Here is a 21,787-nt window from a genome sequence, read left to right as displayed (position 1 = left end):
TTTATAAGATAAAAGAGTGGCAAAATGCACAGACACAAAGAAATGGCTTTCATCACTGATTACAGTATTCAACATAACAAACTAGAGCAGTCAGTCAGAAAGAATTGGAACCTTTTGAGAAAAGATCCCATTATTGGTAAAGAGCTGCCAGAAAAACTGTCATTCATCTACAGAAGGGCGACAAACTTAGGTAATCAGCTTAACCACAGCATGTATCCATCAAATGCTATAAGAGGAGGGATAAGAACTAGGAGTTTCCATCGATGTGGTGCATGCATCAATATTTAAGGTTATAAAGTGGAAAAAGTGAATATCAATGGCATAAGATTAAAGAGTTCATCACCTGTAATGTTAAAAACGTTGTTTATCTCATTGGGTGTTCCTGCAATTTATCTTACATAGGAAGGACCTCTCGTCCACTAAAAATACGCATAGGAGAACATGTAAGAAACATCAGAAAGGGTGAAGAAACCCATTATTTGTCACAAAATTTTAAAACCCACCCATGCATGTTTCACTAAACATATAAAAATATTTTTGGGCATAAAGTAATAGAGGGACATTGCCGCAGATGTGATTAAAGTAACCAGCTGGTGAAAACGAAAATGCAGATGATATACAATTTTAATACATTAAAACCCAACGGAATAAACTCAGACTTTGAGCTCAAATTAGGTTATCATTTTATGTAATTTTAATGATATTTATTGTATTTCTGTGTGTAAATTTTCCCATAATTAATATGAAATTATTGTCCCCGTTCTTTAAAAAGATATATAGTGGACTGTGCAAAAATAACATTCACTTGCCAACACAAAATGAGGGCGGAAGTGATGGGAAAATGTATTATGTTATGTTCCGGAACATGTGAAGGGAATGGGACACACGTGACTGGAACGAACATGCTGCTGGGACTATCATACAATCCCGAATATGCATGATAACGTAGGCAGAAGTGACGCGGGAGACACAACATCACTGGGATAACGATACAGTCGCCGGCGTAGGTGATGGTATGGGAGGAAGTGATGATTGCGGACCTTTGATTGAATACAGGGACTTTTAAATATGGACTCTTATGTGCACATTAGTTACACCTTGACAAAGGAACAAGACCGGGTTTGAAACGCATCAGTGGATGCGGAGATGGCCCTGAGAGAAACGGAGAATATAAAAGATTATATTTCCTACGTTATATAAGGTGAACATTACAGATCATTGTGATGAATAAAAATGTTTGCTTGCGAATTTTCACACAAAGGATTAAGTAGATAAAGCAGCATAAAACCAAGTTTTACTTATCTGGCTCAAGTTCCCAAAAAAGGCCTGTTAAATTAGGGAATATAGAGGAAGCATGGCATCTGATGCTACAAGGTTTCTTTATAGGGGTATATATAATGCCAAAGGGCGAGCTATGACAGCGAGCAGTGCCAGTAGCTCGCCGTCATAGCTTGTGGTCAGTATTCAACTGACCCCCTTCACTTGCCGTTTCCACAATGCTGGTTCTTTTCAGCCAGATGGAAACGGTGAGTATGGTCATCCAAACAGCAGTGAGCGGCCCGCAAGGGGGTTAGACGGCAAGGGTGGCTTGATTTCAGCGATCCGCGATGGAAACAAGCTGGCGGCATTGAATACCGCCCATAAAGTACTAGTGAGCCTGCTCGAAGCCAATGCTTCGAAAGTTAGCCTGCACCTTGTGATTGCCTCTGTGTTTGTGCATGTGTGAGAGAAAGATGTATTTTCAGTCACTGCCAACAGATGGCAGTGTTTCTATGACAAATAATCAGACACTAGACATATCTCTAGATGATCTACTAGTTTCTAAATCCAGAAGATTTAATAATGTATACATTTAGCAAATATTCTCTGGTGCTTTGTACATGAAGATTACAGTGTAAACTTTCTGTTACTTACAATGGCACCTAGGTAAAAATAAAAGGACCACATATTTTATTTCACTTCTGAGTCAATTTAAATGTTAGATAATGTTAGATATACCAATCAATGGGAATGAGAATTTTTTTTTGATCTTTTGTACTTCAGTTTACTGTACTAGAGTTCTCACAAATTCATTTTCAGTTATAGAAGCCTACTATGAATACTAAGCTTCCTCCAGCTCCACAAGGACTCCGTCACAGTCTTTTGGATGCAAGAAAACAACTGGCTTTCCATGTGCACCGATTTTGGGTTCTTCACTCAGAACCCTAATGTTTTTCTTCTTCAGGTCAGACATTGCTCCTTTGATGTCATCAACCTATAAAGAAAAATAATGGACATGTATTAGGTTACTATGATCATAACATTTTAAGTGATATAGTCCAGTTGGTACTTGTTTCCTAGAACGGCCACACCGATTTTGATCGGGTCGGAAAAATCGCGTCGATCGCATCACATGCGACCAAATCGCATGCGATGCGTCCGACGCGATGGACCCGATTTTTACATTGATTCAAATGTGAATAGGGTCCCTGGGACCCTATTTTACATTGGATTCAATGTAAAATTGTCCCCAGACCCCAATTTTAACCCCCCTGATGGCTCAAATGCCCCCATTGTGAACGGCACCCCACGATTGACGCCAACCCGAAGCGTGGCAAGCGCAGCGAGCCCGCGAGGGGCGGCGGTAGTCATCCTCCGACCTTTTCATACCCCTACTATCCACGTCGGCGTGGAGGTGAGAATATAAAGTGTGGCAAGCGCAGCGAGCCACCGAGCCCGAAGCGTGGCGAGCACAGTGAGCCCCACGAGGGAACGTGCATAACTTCACAGATATACGCGTGCGCTCGCCTCGCTACGCTCGCCACACTTTATATTCTGAACTCCACGCCGACGTGGATAGTAGGGGTATAAAACGGTCGGAGGACGCGTACAAAGGCTTTGTATGGCATACGCATGTGTATGCCCCATTGTGATGGCGATGCGCGGCCCCACACGTCGCTCTAGCCGGTCTAGATCATTTAAGCATTCAGTATATATCTAGTCATATGGCTTAGCAAGAGACTGCAAATCGCCAGTGTTTTAATGGGGCCTACACATGGGGAGATGTGCTGCAAGAGTGTTCTGAGCGATATTAGATCGCTCAGCAAAGCAACGTGCTGCTGAGTGATCTGTCAGGGCCAGTGTTCTCCACTGAGAACACAAGGCCCTGACCCAGGTGGTCAACTAGATTTATGCAGTGTGCTGAATATTAATCACCAGGACATTAGCGGTGCGTGAGTCCGCACATAGGTATCGTTGCGCCCCTATACATACATACTAGTGAGATAGCTTAGATAATGCCAGGAATCGCTACGTGTGTAGGCCCCATAAGTAGCAAACTGAGCGATCTACTTCACCCTCCCTCCTATAATACCCACCCATTATTTAAATTATTTCGATTTTTTCCTTAACACAAATCTCCTATACTAAAAGGCTCAGAACAAATCTCTTGTGCAAATATCCCTGTGTGTATGCCCCATTTTAGTGTAGCTACCTCTCAAGTTCAGTAGTGAACTGGAAAAGGAGAGAGAGAGGAGAATAAACCTGCCAGCACACAATTTGACAGGTTCACTATATGCTCTTTTCAGTGCAAGGAAAGTGTTAATAATGTGTGAATACCCTGAATATCAGTTAAGGGTTATGAACAAATACATATGTGGCAGTGCTAAGCTTGTGGTTGTCTGGTGTTGTCTTGAATCAGATCTTCCCGGAATTCTAGCACAAATAGATGCAACCCAGATATTACCATGATTGACATGACAGGATTATGGAAACACAGATCAGTCTAACCGCAACACATTCAGTACTATTCAGTTTCATGCTTTGATGTGAGTACTATTAATAAAATCAATTATGCTGTGTAAAAGAGAAAAAAACTAAATCAATTACAAAGTTGATTAGTGGTATATGTGATCAGAGACTGTTCAAACAGACAACACGCAAAGCATTGAGTAAAATTATACATGTGAAAAAACTGAATAAAGGAAGTAAATCAACAAAGGTTGTAACATGAACACTACAATTAGAATCCAAATGTTAATGGAAGTTGGTTTTGCCAAGAAAGAGATCTGAAATCCGCTCGTTTACTGCATCAGGCTTACACAGTGTTTGGGAACCGGCCAGCTCTTTTTATTCCGAAATAATGGAAGCTTTCAGATCGCTCACTAAACTATAAAAACTGCCAAAACTTTTGGAAAAATGAAGTGACAGGTCTCCTCAACTTACTCCCTCATACCTGGCTATCGCTCACTGACAAATCTCTACTCGTTTCCCATCACCCCCAACAAACACTCTCTTCCTTGGTATTAAGGTGTACTTGTACCTACTCCTTCCAACATCTATCTTCACTTTACCCTTTAATCCCCAACCCCACGTCCATTACTTGTCATAACGCAATCACTTTCAGCAGATGTGTGATGCTTCATTTCAATTTCGATTTTCTTCCCTCAACAACCTGCAGCCCCATTGATAGAAGGGAATCTGGAGACAGTGACATAATTCCTCATGCTGGGGAACATGCAACTCTGAATCGCTGCTAAGTTCAGTTATACAAGTTAACGTCTCAAGGTTCCATTAACTAAGGTGCTGGGGTCATGAAGCAGAAATTACCAACTGTGTCTCTTCGATGACAAGCTCACAGGAAATGTCCCGAAAGTGAGAGCCAGGAGCAGACTGCTGGGCACTAGAGTTACTGTATATATACTTCTTTATCCATTCTGTTTTTTTGTTTTTTTTATTAAGGCACTGTGGGCCAGATGTATCTAGCTTCAAAAGTGATAAAATGGAGAGTGATAAACAGCCAGCCAATCAGCTCCTACCTGTCATGTTAGAGGCTAGGTTTGAAAAATTACAGGTAGGAGCTGTTGGCTGGTTGTTTATCTCTCCATTTCACTTTTTCGAAGCTTGATACATCTGGGCCTGTATGATGTATAATAAATACATTATGTACTGTAAATATGCATATTTTACAGTTCCCTTAATTCCATTGAAAAATACAAAATCGGGATAATGATATAAATTGAGTTCATAGACAGTCATGCATAAGAACAATTTGGTATTTAGCCATTAAGCATTGTAACATAGCATCCATAAATTTGACATTCAATAAGTATAGGAGCACTGCACAGGATAAACATAAGCATTTCTATTTAAGGACAAAGTAAGACCAAATCAAATGATCTTAAAATGAAAGGTGTAAGAGTAGGAAAATATAGCGTATACAGTAATCCTCATCCTCTTTCTTATCAAATTACTAGGTGTTGTGTTTATGTACATTTTGTCAGTGCTTATAGACATTTACTCAAGAACTGGGGAAAAAAATCAATTTCAAACATTAGCGGTACCTAATATTTCATTATTATAATAACAACAACATGTATAGTAAAGGTATGCTGCCCTCTACTGATGGAAGGTTAGAAATTGTTGTTACAAGCCAAATGGAAAATGTACATGATCAGGATGTATGTATTGTATTTGTTAGAGCATTCAACAATCTAATTTCATCATTTTAACTGGACCATAAGACATATCATGTAAATAAATTAGATGCATTTGTAACAAAAAATATACGAACTCAGTGGTACTCAACCTCAGTACTCAATGACCCCCAACAGTGCACGTTTTCCAGGTCACCTGGCAGGTGCACTCGTTATTCACCGAAACATTTTAAAAGATCACAGGTGGAGCTGATTATTTCACCTGAGATTCTGTGTGGAGACCTGGAAAACGTGCACTGTTGGGGGTCCTTGAGGACGGAGGTTGAGAACCACTGTACTAGCTCACTGAGCAGATAAGTGCTTACAGTGTAATAATGACTGATAATAAAAATGATCACACTGCTTTACTTCTATTAACATAACTAGTGACTATATAGTACATTAGGCATTAGTGTAAAGGATGTTTACTTTCATTCTTTAACAGTTACTGCTGTACACATGCACCTCCCGCAGTACAGTATATAGCCCATACTTCCCAATTGTTCCGATATTCGGGAGTCCAGTTTTTATGGGACTGTCCCACCCACGGCCTGTGGTGAGGGGGCAGTTGGGAGTCCTCAGTCACTCGCTGCTGTATTCAGCATGTGCACAGCATCTATTAATGAGAGACAGAAGGACTTGGGGGCATGACAGCAGCTCCAAAGTGCTGGGAATGCCCCTATTGACGGTAAATGTAAAGCGTGGTTCGTGGGTACATCATTCTGTGAAGCCGCGCCCTCTTTCGGGAGCATCCAGAGAAGGAGGAGTCCCAATTGAGATAAAAATAACGTTGTGAGGTATATACAGTATAACCCATTTTAACGGACATTTATAGATGAAAGTGATTGGCTGTGCAAGCCAGATAGCAGCAACTGTTCAGTTTCCATTGTCCTATAGGTGGTTCTAGACAATGGAGTCCATTTGGCAAGTGATGAGGGATGATTTTGTGTGACAAGATTATTTCAAATGAGTTTCCATTGTTTCACAGTGGCCCACAGAGTATTTTACAATTTACACAAAATAATCTGGAGCCTAATTTATATTGGCCACAATTAGCCTATTTAAAAAAGCGATTTGTGGAGCACACATCATAAAAGATTTGAATACCAAAACGGACAAGAAAAAAATTAGGTACTTGTGTATTATCACGGCACCCATCGCATCGCATACCACTAATTAAGGTATGCGATGGGATGCAATGGGACCCGATTTCAGGGTTTTAAGGGCTGACTGTACAATTTTAATATCGCGTCGCATCGCATGCCATTATAATGGTGACGCGATCATAGCTGATTTTACATTGTACAGCCACCCTGATGGCTGATTCCTATGTTAAATGCCCCCCATTGTTAACGCCACCCCACTATCAACGCCAACCCGAAGTGTGCAGTTGTACGCGTCCACCGACCTTTTCATACCCCCACTATATGGAACAATATAACAATATGGAAATGTAGTATTAAATAACGGTGCCACACCAGCCACAAATATATGTAAGAGTGTACTTCCACTCAAGAATAATTAAATAATAATTTTCCAGAGGTTATTGTTTTTAATTAACTGAAATTCAGGATTTTCTTCTAAACAATTTTTGTGTTTATTGTAATTAAAGTTGTTGTTGGCAATCAATTTTTGTTAAATAAAATGAATGCGCTCTTAAAAGTGTTTGTATTTCCATTTCCCTATGGGACCTTCTATTGGGCATTAATGTGAAGGGGAAGGCAGTTCTACATCCAATTTTGTTTTTAACCCCTTCACTGGCAATCCTGGAAATTTTCCGGGCTATGCTTCAGTGGTAACACTGGCATTCTGAGAAAATATCCGGGATTGCCACTGTCTTCCCCTCCGTGGCGCCAGGCAACGCTGCTGTGCTGAGCTAGTGATGCTGGGACTGGCTCCTTCCTCCCGGCTATGTGCGGCGTGAACTTACTAATGTCACACTGTGCACAGCCGAGTTGCCGGGGGCAGGGCCGGGCAGCTGCTGATATAGTGCACAGCAGCATTGACCGGCCAAGGGACACACAGCAGGTTTTTTTTTATGGAGCGCTCTCCAAAAAAAAAAACTGCCCTGTGGTGAGCACTCCCTAAAAAAAAAAATCCACACCAGTGAAGGAGTTAACAGGTTCTTCTGGTGGTGTAAATGTCAGAGCTCTATTAAGTATCTCCAGAGCTGCCTTTTTTTCAGCACCATAAATCAGTGCAGGTAAAGCGGTGTACTGGTATGGGTGCTTCGGGCAGTGAGGAAGGATTAAAAAAATAAAAGCCCATGCAGACCAGTAATAGCTTTCTTCTTTGGCTGCTACTGCTGGAGTATGTTTTATGGGCTGATATTTGCATGATGTCCCAGATGCCTGTGATTCAGCTCTGGATTAATGGGCTCATGGCTCATCCACAGATCTAAGTGTTCTTCTTGGCTTCATAATGTTCAACAGAGAACTACAAGAGCTGGAAATGGCGTGTGATTATGTGACTTCCGCTGTAAATCGTGGACAGAGTCTGGCATTCATTGCTTTCACAGCGTCACGTATGTAGTTGTTTTATCTTACTCTCATGATGTCCAGCAGCAGTCTGTATGTGTGCGGTATAGTGGCCTGACAGTTGGAAATATCGGCACTTTTCGACAAGAATAGGTTCAATTTACATTCGACCTATTAAATCTGACTGTTGGAAATGTTGTATCTTAAATGCAGTATAAAAAGAAAGCTGGTCAGTAATGGGGCCTACACATGTACAGATTTGTGCCAGCGATTTAGCAAGGGCGATTCCCCTTCAGCTTCCTGGAATCTAGATGGCTTAGAAAGAGTCAGTGATGTGCACCAGCGATTAAGCATGGGAGATTTTAGTTATGCAAGTTAAAAAAAAGGGCTTCAGGGAGAGGCAGGGCGTGTTCTGGTGACGTAGATCGGTGATCGCCATCGCCTGCTACACAAAACACGGATGAAGTCCAGTCTCTTGCTAAGTGATCTGACTAGATTTATGGTACATGCTCATTCTACATCTCCCAGTGATAGCGACGTGTGAGGACGTGCATCATTATCATAATGGGCTCAACACACACTCAAAAAATGCTTAATTTCTAAGCGGTCTAGTCAAATGAAGTCAGATCGCTTAGAAAATTACTCAAAATCGCTACATGTGTGGGCCCCATAAGAATGCTACGGTTTATACAAAATGGTTTATTATATATTATATAAATAATGTGTGCATTATGTCCTCTTTGTCTACCTGCGAAGAACCTTAACCTTCCTGCATTTCACAAACTAAAGTTTGTGAAATGCAGGGGTGGTCGTGTCGGAAAAATCGTGTCGGTTGCATTGCATGCGATTTGGTCGCATGAGATGGGACCGACCCGATTTTTTAATTGAATCAAATGTGAATAGGGTCCCTGGGACCCGATTTTACATTGGATTCAATGTAAAATATTCCCTACACCCCCAATTTTACACCGTAAACCCCACCCCACGATTGACGTGAACCCGAAGCGTGGCGAGCACAGCGAGCCCGCGTGGGGCGGCGGTGCGCGTCCTCCGACCTTTTCATTCCCCTACTATCCACGTCGGCGTGGAGTTGAGAATATAAAGTGTGGCGAGCGCAGCGAGCCACCGAGCCCCGCGAGGGAACGCGTATAACTTCACAGGTATACGCATCCGCTTGCCACGCTTCGGGCTCGGTGGCTCGCTGCACTTTATATTCTCAACTCCACGCTGACGTGGATAGTAGGGGAATGAAAAGGTCGGAGGACGCGCACCGCCGCTCGCCACGCTTCGGGTTCACGTCAATTGTGGGGTGACGACGGGGACATATATAATGTGAAATGGTTCATATTGGCGAATTTCAAATTTTTTACTATGTGAGATGGACTTAATCAAGTCCATCTCACCTTGTGCCATTATAATGGCACAAGACCGACGCGATGCTCCCGATTTCAATGTTAAAAAATATTTTAACATTGAAGCCTATGGCAAAATCGCGGGCATCGCGTCGGTCGCGTTGCGGCCAATGTTAATGGTCGCGACCGACGCGATGCCCGCGATTTTCCCTTTGCCGGCAAAATGGAACCGATTTCAAAGGAAATTGGGTCCATCGCGGGCATCGTGTACCTTAACTTAAAGGTACACGATGCCCGCAATTGTGGCTGTGCTAGGAAACAAGTACCGTAACTACATATATAAATGTAACTAGTTCAGGACTAAAAAAAAGGCTGCAGAGCAGATGACTTCTAGCTAATGAGCACAATAGTGTTTTCTTTTCCCATGAACACGCATAGAACAAAGAGGCAGATGTATTAAGCCCGATGAAGTGATAAAGTGGCCGGTGATAATGCAGCCAATGAGCTCCTGCCATTTTTCAAACCCAGCCCGTAAGTTGACAGTTAGCAACTGATTAGCCAATGTGTTATCACCAGCCACTTCAATACTTCAGCATCTTAATAAATCTGCCACAAAGAATCCCAGGCAGTTTAATCAGGTAGCTAGAAATATGTATGGGAATACCTCAATACAAATGTGATGCATTCCACCAGCTTTGTTTTTCTGTAGGAAGCCAGAGATTGGGCTGTTCTCTCCCAGAGGATGTAAAAGTTCCAGCTTTGTGTTTCCAAGTTCCACAAAAATCGTATACACCCCATGTTCAGGAAGGGGAACAGTCTCGCTCACTTGTGCACCCAAAATATTCTCATACATAGACTTGGCTTTTTCTAAGTCAGGTACAGCAATAGCTACATGATTGAGGCGTCCTAATTTCCACAAAGCGTTCGGCATCTTTTGATACAGCGTTTGTGAAAGGGACATGTTCCTTGTTGCCTGGATGACGCCATGGACTCTGCAAACCACACCTGTCAAACACAGCAAATATATATCCACATTTATTACATTGGAGGAATAGGTGCGTCTCATTGCACTTAATGGTGCCCATCAGGACTGTGGAGTCTGCACTGCAAACCTTCCATGCCTTCATACGTGGCAAATGTGGTTTCAAGTATATTAATTAGTAATAACCAATTTAATGTAATAAAATGGCAGCACAGTGTATTTTCATTACCACCATGGAAATCATCAGGCCACTTTGTTTGAACTTAAAATATATTTAATTTTATTAAATTGTGAAAAAGAAAAATTCCAAAACAAAATGCAAAACAAAACTATGCATTTATAATAAATGAAAACAAGTGTCTTTTCTTTGCAGAAATAGCAATGGCAATATACACAGCAGGGCTGCAGGAGGGTGGCTGGAGCCGCGCTGACACCCGTGACTTCCTGCTTTTGACGACACGGCAGAGCTATAGGGCAGGGGAGCGGATTTAAAATAGCCGACCGCCACACTTACATTTATCAGGCGCCCTCATACCAACTGCCGCACTGAGGGGGACGATGGGAAGGAACACAGCAGGGCTGCAGGTGGGTGGCTTCCCGCTGCTGAGTACACTCCGAAGGATCTCCGCAATGTGGGGGTGGGGGTGGCGTGGGGTGTCCGGATCTCCCCGAAATGCTGCAGGGGGGTCCAAATCTCCTAAATGCCTACCGGGGGGGGGTTAACACTACTGTCAGCAGCTATGTGGCCTCCATAGGCATAGGCAGGAGCTGAGACACACTGCAGCTGCTTCTCCTCAGCAGGCCACACCCCTCACAGGATCTGGTCGCCACGGTGGAAATTCTGGTTGCCATGGCGACCTGGTGCCCGGGGTTTGTCGAGCCCTGCCATAGAGGAATGTTGTAGCTCTGACAGAATGACAATTGGATTCTTGGTCACCTTCCTGACTAGGGTCCTTCTCCCCCGATTGCTCAGTTTAGATAGCCAGACAGCTCTAGGAAGAGTCCTGTGGTTCCGAACTTCTTCCAATTACGGATGATGGAGGCCACTGTGCTCATTGGGATCTTTAAAGCAGCAGATATATTTCTGTACCCTTCCTTAGCTATGTGCCATGAGACAATTGTGTCTCGGAGGTCTACAGACGATTCCTTTGATTTCATGCTCTGACAAGTGTGGGACCTTATATAGACAGGTGTGTGCCTTTCCAAATCATGTCCAATCAACTGAATTTACCACAGGTGGTAGATGTACGTACACCTCAAGGATGATCAGAACAGAATGCACCCGAGCTCAATTTTGAGCGTCATGGCAAAGGCTGTGAATAATTATACACATGTGATTTCTTAGTGTGTTATTTTTAATAAATTATCTCCCAAAAACATTTTTCACATTGTCATTATGGGGTATGTCATTACATTGGACAAAAGAATCTGTGGGTGTGGAGGGAACTCCTAAGAGGTCTCCAAAGAACCCGCAGAACCCGGCGCTTTAAATAATAAAAAATATAAATTGAAGATTTGTAGTAAATTATAAAAATGGGTCAAGTTATGGCTGCAGCAGGGGCAAGTGGGTCTGCTTGTGACTCACTATGAATCTGGAAAAAGGGGGTTGTTTTGCACTTGCGCTGCCAAAAGACCAGTTTTTAAATCACCTGCGATCCACACTGAACAGAAGGACACTAGGGCACAAAATAGTGTAGCTATTTTGTACCCTGGTGTCCTTCTGTTCAGTGTGGATCGCAGGTGATTTAAAAACTGGTCTTTTGGCAGCGCAAGTGCAAAACAACCCCCTTTTTCCTATGTCATTACATTCCCTAGAATGTTGAGGGAAAAAATAAATTATTCCATTTTGGAATAAGGTTATGTAACATAAAAAAATGTGGAAAAAGTGAAGTGCTGTGAATACTTTCCGGATGCACTGTAAATCTAATTCTCACTGCACTGGAAGCAGAAATGTGCAGATTTGACCTTAGAGATTGGGAAATGGGTGGAACCATGGCAAATGTAATAGTACATGTCATGTACAACAAGTTGTTGCTCAAAAGGGTCAATGTACTAAGCTTGTAGAGCAGGGATGGGGAACCTTCGACCCGCCAGCTGTTGTTGAACTACACATAACAGCATGCCCTGCTACAGATTTGCTATTTGGCCATGCTAAAACTGTTGAGTGGCATGCTGGGATGTGTAGTTCAACAACAGTTGGAGGGCCGAAGATTCCCCATTTCTGCTGTAGATTAATAAAATGGACAAAGATAAACCATCAGCTGCTGTCATTTTTCAAACTGTGACCTGGCAGTTAGAAGCTGATTGGCTAGTACGTTATATCTCTCCATGGCTTAGTTTAAAGACTGCTCAGACTCCATAAACACCCAATACTGAATCTGGAGATAACAGTAGATGTCTGAGAAGGTCAAGTTTCTCTCTGAGGTGATGTAATGGAAAAAGAAGATAAAGGGAAAATGAATCTGCTTGAATATGTACCGTTCTGATGGACCAGCCAGCAAGATTTACATAAGGAATACGTTTACATATAGCTTGAGGGTAAGTTCCTGATCGGCAGATCAAGCTCAAAAAGTTTGTAGGCTAGTATCCTATACACATTGGGCAGAAGTTTAAAACCTAAGGCAGGCCTAATCTGCTCAGTTGTCCACAACAGACCCAGGTGGAGGAAAGTCTGACAGGGCTTTCCGAGATTATCCCAGAGGGAGCAAAGAATCAATCACAATGGTATGAAAGTATATGTCTCTTGGCCCAGGATAGGAATCAACAGGCCACATTGTCTCTTGGGGCCTTATTTTGGTTCATTCTTTCTGACAAAATCCTTCTTAGATGGACAAAACCATGTGCACTGCAGGGGGGGCAGATGTAACATGTGCAGAGAGAATTAGATTTGGGTGAGTAATTTTGTTTCTGTGCAGGGAAAATACTGACTGCTTTATTTTTACACTGCAATATAGATCTCACTTTGAAGTAAAACCCCACCCAAATCTAATTCTCTCTGCACAAGTAACACCTGCCCCACCTGCAGTGCACATGGTTTTGCCCATCTAAGAAGGATTTTATCAGAAAGAATGAACCAAAATAAGGCCCTTGGAGAGATACATTACAAGGTATAGGATACAGATACAAGGCCATAGGGGCAAGTGTAGTGACAAAGGATAGCACAAATGTCCTAAGGGTATCCTCCTCTTCTGCAGCCACTTCATGTTGAAGTCTTCCTCCATCATCTTCCAGAGCACCTAGGACTCTGGTGTTCGCTGCTGGTGTCTGCGTGTGTGGAGTGCTGCTTTTGTGTATGTATGCGAGGGGTAATTACTGTAAGCAGGTGGGCGCAGTGTCAGAGGTGCAGCTAAGTCTCTTTCATCAGCATCAACAGTTTACGGGGTGGGATCCATTCTAAGAAAATGAAAAACTCCCTCCTGATTTTGGCCACATAACAAAAAAAAGAAATAAAAATTGTGGACTTTTTTTTTTTAAATGAATACAGCAGTTATCATGAGCGTGATTATTTGTGGTCATTCAAAGTTAGGGGCCTAATTCTGTATGGATCGCATATGATAAGCTGCTCGCAGCAGTTTAGCATATGCAATCCTTAAGCATTGCAAATGTAGGAGATGCATACTTTACTAAAACCTGGACTGTTAGTGCAATGAGGTCTGAGACTGGGAAACATTGATCTAAAGGTGCCCATACACGGTGCAACAGGGCAGTGTGATGAAATGCGCGCTCCCGGCACATCACATCGCACAGCACATAAGTAGATTGCATCGTATCTAGTACAAAAAGCATGCTGCTGAAGCACATTGTATGCTTTTTGTACTAGATACGATGCAAATCGGAGTTCATTGCACCATGTATGGGCACCTTAAGCCACATCACCTGTTGTACACACACCATTATTCTTTCCAGCTTTGTGCTCCAGAAATGAATGCACCTCCCTGACCATAGAAGTGCATTTACTGTAGAAAACACCAACATCTTCATTAATAAACTCTTATGGTACAGTCTCTAGCACAAAAGCAAGCTCTGAAGCTTAAGAACACGCGTTTCCTTTAATGCAGTGGTTCTCAAACTCGGTCTTCAGGACAGCAAACAGGTCGCCTTTTCCATGTCACATAGATTGTGCACAGGTGTATTCACTACTCAACGACACTTTTTAAAAAATCCAGAAATAGAGATAATTATTTCACTGAAGATATTGTGAGACCTGGAAAACATGAAAGGTTTGGGGTCCTGAGGACCAAGTTTGAGAAACTGTGCTTTAGTGCAGTGGTTCTCAACGTCGCTCCTCAAGGACCCCCAACAGTACACATTTTCCAGGTCACCTGGCAGGTGCACTCATTACTCACTGACAATTTTAAAAGATCACAGGTGGAGCTAATTATTTCACCTGTGATTCTTTGTGGAGACCTGGAAAATGTGCACTGTTGGGGGTCCTTGAGGACTGAGGTTGAGAACCACTGCTTTAGTGCATACTCTGAATTATACTAGGTCAGTGATGTATAAACTGTTACTCATTAATATTTAACAGTGCGTGTTTCAAAGCAACTTTGGAATAATTAGTACCACCTGTAGATTTGTTTTAGTCAATCTGCATGCCTCTGCTCCAGCTATATGATGCAGAAAACATGCACAGTTAGGGTTCCCTGTATCTGTGAAACACTGGTGTAGAGGTCCTAAAAAGTTGAAAATGCAGCCCATGGCAAACCAAACAGGTTTGAGGTAATATGTATCAAGTGCAGTCTATAGAATTATATGTAGGAGCTCCCATTGGCTCACCACTTCTCACTTTCCTTGGTTACACATTCTAGGCTAGTTTAGATTAGTGCCACATGCACAGAAGTAAACATCTAGGGCACTACTCAGTTTGTTTTCTCTCACCCTGCCCCACTGTGCCTGCAGGCTGCTATTCAATTTTTTTCTGCCAACAATTTCAGCTTGCTAGCCAGGGGTGGGGAGCTAAAATACACAGGGCCGGTGCAAGCCCTGACAGCTCCCTAGGCGACCCCCAAATCGCCCGCCCCACCTCCACTCGCCGGGGTGTTTGTCTAGCGGGCACCAGACCCGCCACGCTCACAGAGGGGAGACCAGGAAGAAAGCTGCTGCTGCACCAGCAGCAGCTAGCAAGTGCGGAACACCCAGCCGGGGGATTGCGGGCGCGGTAGTGGTGGAGAGGGGAGTGTGCGGGGGGGGGGTCACCTGGGGCACTCTGCGGCTGAGCAATGGGCTCCATGCAGGGAGGGGCTGGGGGCGTACGGACTCACCTGGCAGCTCCTTGTTTAGTTGAATTCCTGGCTGGGTGTCCCGCATGCTACTGCAGCTTTCGTCCTGGTCTCCTCGGCGGCTCAGTACCTCCCTCCAGTGGCCGGCGCCCTAGGCAAATGCCTAGAGCTGCCTAGTGGTGGCGCCGGCCCTGAAAATACACAGTCACTTGTTTGCACTCTTACAGGACTTTTTTTGCGGTGTGCCTGTTAGCTATGTGCGGCTAAACTAGACCATAATGAGCATGATGTACGCAAAAAAAAAGATCAATTGAATATCGCTCAGTGATCTCACTATAAACGGGAGCTCGAGGTACAATAAAGATTTGAATACTTAAACAAATAAATAGGTAATGTCATAAAAAATTGGTAAAAATAGTTGCAGTTTGTATCATATAACACAAAACATATGCAGATGTTCCACCACTTGCAAGTGAATTTAATTGTTTAATTGTCTTCCTAATCTTTGCTGCTACCGCTTACGCAACGGAACTTATACAAGCATCATCCTCACTTTAAAATGATGAATTTGAGTATCAAATGTCCTGCGCTCCTTCTTAGGCAGTGACTGACTGGACTTGCTTTTGGGTGAACCTACCAAGTGCTAAGGTATTTGGGGCCACTGCAGGGTGCACTTCCGGACTGCATCCCTGCCATATACCATCCCTTGCTGGCTCCAAATACCCTTAGGGGTAAGGATTCATCCTGCTCTTTTTTAGAAACATTATCTTTAGAAGTATCTTTTTTTATCAGCATATGATTGTTTTGTATAATAAATTTGAATTTATTTTTTAACCTATTCTCTGGCACCTGTTGAAATTATCACATCCATCCATCATCCTCACTTTGCTCGCCACGCTTCGGGCTCAGTAGCTCGCCACAACTTTACTAAAGGTGGCATGGACACAGGAGGGTGGCGTGAACATAGGAGGGTGCACCACATAAAACCTTATGTAGCTGTTAAGTAGTGGCTAATGTAACTGGCGTAGCAGCGGCCGCAAAGGTGAGGAAGTACCAAAAAAAGGGTACTTCCTCACCTTTGCGGCCACCACTTACGCTACAAAACTTATAGTGTACGGCACACCAACCACCCTTGGTCCACGACAACATCTATTACCTTTAGTAAAGTTGTGGCGAGCAAAGCTGAGCGGAGCTAGCCACCTAGCACGAAGTGTGGCGAACCCACAAGGAGACAATGATGCTATTCTGAAAGCGGCTAACATAACTGGCATAAACCCCCCCCCCCCATTGAAAAGATGTGTGTGACTGCCTCCCATGTTGGAGCCTTCGTTAGGAATAACAATGCAGAGCGCAACCCTGGCACCTGCAAAAGCGCCGCACACACCAGTCTCTGCTATGAATAAGCGGCGCCTCGGCATAGTCCGTTTACGCAAGCCTCTTTTACCTGCTGTCACCCTGAACATGGACGCCGCCATATTGTTTACGATGCTTTGATAAAACTTTATTCTCACAGCAGCAATCACAATCATAGTACGGGCGCCACTCCAGAGCAGGCGCTTGCTAACTGGCCAACAGAAGACTTTCGGGTACGGCATTTTACACGTCACCATACACGCGTGCTCATTCGGCGGCCATCTTTCATGAGGGCAATTGCCACAACACGGGAAATGATCAGGCATGAAGGATAAGTCAGTGCAGCTGGCTATATAAGTAGCTGCAGTAAGTACGTTTGGTTCAATGCAAACCTCAGTGAAAATCACTGCATAAACGTTTATAGCATTAACGGTTTCATGAGTGTTGGTTAGGGCTATTTCATAGTGTGAGAAGGAATCGTCAAATAACAGGAGAAGGATCAAGGACAAGGTGGGTCCGAAAAACATGGTAGATGCTAAATTGTAGTGGGTTAAAGGACCTTCCAAGCCCAGGAGGAGGAGCAAGGCCGGGGGGCTTGCTCCTTCACTATCCACGCCACCACTGGTTGCCTTTAGTAACCAGGTGGTGAGCGAAGCGAGCCACCGTGCCCAAAGTGTGGCGTGCGAAGCGAGCCTATATGAGGGTCCATTTGGGACCCTTCTTCCGACCTTGCTCCTCCTCTCTACACCCCCTCTCCTCCCCTGTGACGTCAGGAGGTCCTTTAGTCCCCTACAATTTAGACCTAACTGTCCGAACATGGTTGTCCAAATGGATGCTTGCCATGCTTTGGGTATGGACCGATCACGGTGGCGTTGAAAGAGGAACTAAGGCCATAAGCAGTAGTGTGGAGAATAACTCCTCCTCCTGGGTGTGACTGGTCCTTTCTCACCCCAGGATTTGGTAATTACCTTTAAACAATACAGAGAAGTGAACAATTTTTATTACAGTGTTTTACATGAAAACCTTTCTTGTTGTCAAGGCAAGTGTAATGGAAAATTATAGGAGTTAAAACTTAAAAAGTTTAATTTGGTTTGGAAAAATATGAAGTTGGACAATTGGGAAACACCATGGACCGACCTGTGTCCTGTGACATCTCTTCTGAGCATTCAAAATGAATCAGTATGGAGGAGCCCTTGGTAAGGTTTGCCAAACTAGTTTTGTTACAGATTATTGATGCCACAAAACGTTTCCAGTGTAGTGACCATGGCCGGATTTTATTTTTTAGAAACATTAATATTATAATCAATATTTTATACATGCTTTGGGCTTGATGTATCAATTAGGGCCAGATGTATCAAGCTTCAAAAAGGGATAAAATGGAGAGATAAACAGTGAGCCAATCAGCTTGTAACTGACATGTTACAGGCTGGGTTTGAAAAATGTCAGATGGGAGCTGGTTGTTTATTACTCTCCACTTTATCACTTTTTGAAGCTTGATACATCTGGCCCTTTGTGAGGAGTGGAGAAGTGGATTCCAGTGGAGTAGTTGTCCATAGTAACCAATCAGCTTTCCAGAAGCAATTTTCAATGAAATGCTACAAAAAATGAGCTAGATGTTGATTGGTTGCTATGCTCCACTTTCTACTCATCTCTCTTATTCATCAACATCAGTATCTCTCCCAGAAAATGTGCACATTTTGGGAAGTCCTCAGGAACAGGCAGCGCTCCCTCCCACATCCCTAGTGAAATTATTGGTACAGGAGTGATTAGGTATTGTTCTGTAGGGGCAAGGCCACAGACGCAAGCCGTATCTACCTCCAATCTAGCAACTTATACCCTACCAGGGAAGGAACCAGAAGAACTTAAACCGTGCCATCATATCAGTTGTGCTTTATAATTGGGAATGATTTCATACCTACCCAGTAGTAATGGCCATCGATCACTAATGCTTGGTGGTTTTGTTCTTGATGGAAGATATCCAATGGTTCTGAGCCATATATAGCAGGTAGCAATGATTAAAAAATCCCCATGGGCAGGAGTATTTGTGCATAAACTCTGCCCGATGGATCTTAGTCCGAACCTTCAAAATTGTGCTTCATTCCACCCCAAGGGGTTTATTTATTAATGTTGGATTATGGGTTTTAGATGATACCTTTCATTTTACTTTGTTTTTGCATTTGGAGACTTACTGAAGACAAAATCAAAAGTAAAATCAAATATAAAACCAAATCCCACTCAAAGTGAATGTCATTGAACCATTGGTATTTTCACACAGACTAACGCAGGATCCCTGATTAACATTCATATTGAAAATCGAAATACAAATCCCAAAAATAACAGATGGTCATTTATTTTTTACGTAGATTGACAGTACAGGCACCATTTGCTGAATGCGTCTGCAAATCTATAGGCAATCATTGCGTCTCTGGCATCGCTGTTCAGGATGCCATGCTGCATGGCTGTTCACATAATTGAGCTGCTTATTAGGTCAGGATCTGGATGTGCCTCTGCTATTATTCCGCTGGGCCTCACTCTAGTTTTTAGGGCTGCTGGGTTTCTAAAATATTTTGCACATCCTCACTGAGCAATCGCAGCTGCAATAGTCACAGTGTCTGTCAATGTATCAGGCCAGATAATAATACTCTAAAGGCCCTATGTGAAACATCCAAATGACATGATTTTTTTTCAGGCTTAAGAAAGTTTGGTACTTGTGTATTTTCACGGCGCCCAATATATATCGGATGCGATATCGGCTGATATATCGATGCGATCCAAACCGATTTTTGACCGGTTCATAACCCCACTATCCACTACGCACGGAGTTGATTTTATAAAGTGTGGCGAGCGCAGAGAGCCACCAAGCCCGAAGCGTGGCGACACGGATTACTGCGCTCGCCCCACTATATAAAATCTTTATGAACAGGTCAAAAATCGCTTCGGATTCCATCGATATATCAGCCAATATCGCATCCGATATATCGGGCGCCATAAAATACACAAGTACCGAAAGTTTTGATCAGTGAAATATACACATACGCTATATGTGTTTATTTTATCATAACGATGACAAATACATGTAATGTTTAACTGGCTTTGAGACAGAGGGATTAGTTCCCTAGCACGCTAGTAGATGTGAACAACCAGTCAGAACAGCACAGGGCAGAAGTAGATGTGACCTACCTGGAAGAATATCAGCAGACTTCATTCAGGCAACTCTGATACAATGTTACAATAACCCAGTATTTTGTAATGTGGCTGAGACAATATCCCTCCACATGAGAGTAATGTGGAGAATCTAGACCAGATTTTGGAGCATTAGCAAGGTTGTATAATCAGCAGCACCTGTGCTCTCTTGATATAAAAGTGTTTCCAGGGCAGAAAGAAAATGCTCTTGATGGTGGATTAGCTGCCCAAGTGATAGGCCGGGGTGCGGGTTATGGTAGGGAGCACTGGAGCTTCCTGAAGTGCTTGTACCATGCTGTGACCTGTATGCTGCACATGCTGTAACCATCTTCACTGTACTGATTACAAGGTCTGCTGTTTACCTGCTATGAAAAGAAGACCCAGACTATCTGATCCAGTGTAGGTGTGCTTCATTCATCACAGTAACAATGTGACATAAATTGACCATTTTCATATGACATGTGTAAAAGAATCCGTTTCAAAGATGACATGCTAAGCCTCGAACATATTAGAACTACTGAGATCTACTTTCTATATGAACCCGGATATATTATTACCCCCAGCTGTATGATTTATCCAGGAGGTCAATATAAATAAATACAATACAGCCAGTGGTCTTCCTCGTTGAGAGGACTGGAGATGTGTGTGATTTATATACACACCCCCACCCCTCTGGATCATTATAAACCCCCTACTGTGGATACCTTAGTCCCTGCACAATAATACTGTCATATCATTGAATATGTAATCAGTAGGTTATTTTTGCACTTTGGTGTAATGAATATACATACCGATTGGAAAGTACTCAGTGGACATGTTCAGGAGCATAGAGTCACTGATCTGGAAATGATATTATTTACACCAATTAAGACTTTAAGGACTACAGCACATGTTGATGATCATCAACCTATCAGGATCTGATCACTCATATTACTTCTGTCTTAAAATATGGCACAAGTACTCGTGTGAGCAATAAGGTATTTTTGTACATAACCACTTTCAGCGGCACTCCCATAACATACAGCATCTCCGCACCACGAAAACAATTCAGACACTGTGCACCTGAATCAGTACTGAGACTCAGTGCACCAACAACTGAGATTGCATGGTGACAGAATGCTCTTTCTATCCTGTCTGATCCTTGCATTCAGTAAATGATCTCATTCCAGAGCATAAAAAGAGGTCTGGAGTTTTAATCCAATTTCACTCTGGTGATGAAGCCTGGTGGATCTTTTGCTCAATCCTCATCTTGAAACAGTCAAAGCACCACTTTTTCTTGTTGAGCAGTTCAAGATGGAATTCCTTCAGTCTGTCATCACCATCTTAAGAATTCAAAGACATCAAGGATTCCGATATAGAGGTCCATATGTGGGATGGCCTATCTAGCAGGCTTATGTTTCTATATTCCTCTGTTGAGCAAAGACTACTTACCTGCTGTGTACACGTTTCATAGTTATTGCTCTATTATGTTCTCTATTTGGCTTCTTTTTTTTAAGTAAAATAAGAGACTTGGTTGGGGTGGGAAGAATGTTGTTTAGCCAAGTTATTAGTTAACCATGTAGTGCTTGCTCCAAGTGCCCATTCTGCTATCCCAGATTCTAACAATGTCCTACAAATGGATTACGAGGAATCCATTTTACTGCGAGTATTGCATAGCCGAGTATAAGATGTACGGACAAGAAAAAAATAAAATAAATAAAAATAGTGTAAGCCAAAGATCATCTCTTAAAAATGTCCAAAAAGAGTACATAATGCCTCATAAATGAAA

General features: G+C 42.9%; 1 protein-coding gene across 2 annotated transcripts; it reads right to left on the bottom strand.

Annotated features, from left to right (window-relative positions):
* Positions 1-670: 670 nt before the first annotated feature.
* MCEE (methylmalonyl-CoA epimerase) lies at positions 671-17,108 on the bottom strand. Of its 2 annotated transcripts, none has more exons than XM_083183769.1 (3): positions 16,928-17,108; positions 9,947-10,287; positions 671-2,254 (listed from the first exon to the last, which is right to left on the bottom strand). In XM_083183769.1, the coding sequence occupies exons 1-3, from the start codon at positions 17,091-17,093 to the stop codon at positions 2,102-2,104; spliced, it is 660 nt and encodes a 219-aa protein (XP_083039895.1). In that variant the 5' UTR covers positions 17,094-17,108; the 3' UTR covers positions 671-2,101. The 2 variants fall into 2 exon arrangements, with proteins under 2 accessions (XP_083039895.1, XP_083039896.1); XM_083183770.1 differs by lacking the exon at positions 16,928-17,108 and adding an exon at positions 15,526-15,688.
* Between the last annotated feature and the right edge of the window lie 4,679 nt (positions 17,109-21,787).

Source organism: Crinia signifera, chromosome 4 (assembly GCF_055691185.1).
Source record: "Crinia signifera chromosome 4, ASM5569118v1, whole genome shotgun sequence".
Taxonomy (NCBI): domain Eukaryota; kingdom Metazoa; phylum Chordata; class Amphibia; order Anura; family Myobatrachidae; genus Crinia; species Crinia signifera.
This window is presented reverse-complemented; position numbering and strand designations above follow the sequence as displayed.